The sequence below is a fragment of the Empidonax traillii genome, unplaced genomic scaffold (assembly GCF_003031625.1).
Source record: "Empidonax traillii isolate 1590-97213 ecotype Southwest subspecies unplaced genomic scaffold, ASM303162v1 scaffold254:size1037790, whole genome shotgun sequence".
Taxonomy (NCBI): domain Eukaryota; kingdom Metazoa; phylum Chordata; class Aves; order Passeriformes; family Tyrannidae; genus Empidonax; species Empidonax traillii.
The window spans coordinates 1,014,970-1,015,713 of record NW_020955447.1 but is presented as its reverse complement, the minus strand read 5'-3'; the positions used below and the strand labels follow the sequence as shown (position 1 = coordinate 1,015,713).

Below are 744 nucleotides of genomic sequence, written 5' to 3'. Positions count from 1 at the left end.
ACTTCTCTGCAATTAGGTAATCTTATCTATGAAAAAAGCAAAATATATTCACCACATTTAGGATATGCTGCCAACATGATATCATCACTTCTGGCTTCAAAGGACTCCAAGGCTCTGAATGTTTCAGGACTACAAAGAGTGGTAGGGTAGAGAATTCCATTGTAAGAAAACAGCAGTTCATCACGACGCATTGTACAGGCAGCCGCTTCTGCCTTTTCTACAAGATCATTAAATTTTTTCCTGGACTTCTCCATTCTGCTTCTGTCTCTCAGACACAAAGGCTCTGACACAGTGTGAAAGGCTATGCAGAAAAAGAAACCCACATGTTGCCTTTTTATACCTGCTGGGTTTGTTGGGGTTTATTATGATTTTTGTTTGTTTGGAGGTTTTTAGACCTTAAGTTAATAATTTACTACTCTTTCTGAACTCTTAGACTCCAAAGAGTAATTTGAATATTTTGAAATCAATAAAAGTTGAATATAAACAAGATAAGCAACCACATGCAATTGTATCCTAGGATAAAGGGCCTATGTAATAAGCCCAAATATCATGCCTGCCACGTGAAAAAGGGCAGATAAGAAGAATTTTCTCTCCATCCTGTATTAATTTTTCTTTTTTGACCATCAATGTCCCACAGGAGAACAAACCCTTTTAATGTCCAAAACACTCTGTGAGCATCTCGCCTAGTGAGACTCTTCTCTTAAGAGAACCCCCATACAAACAGGACATTTGATACCTATTACA

At 37.5% G+C, this 744-nt stretch overlaps 1 protein-coding gene across 1 annotated transcript in view; it reads right to left on the bottom strand.

Moving 5' to 3' along the window:
• The window catches only part of LOC114060013 (sulfotransferase 6B1-like), a 4,977-nt gene extending 4,622 nt beyond the window's left edge, over positions 1-355 (bottom strand). Inside the window, exon 1 of the mRNA XM_027889145.1 lies at positions 53-355. Coding sequence (XP_027744946.1) covers positions 53-254 — 202 coding nt within the window. The 5' untranslated portion in view covers positions 255-355. The remainder of the gene's footprint in view (positions 1-52) is intronic.
• Between the last annotated feature and the right edge of the window lie 389 nt (positions 356-744).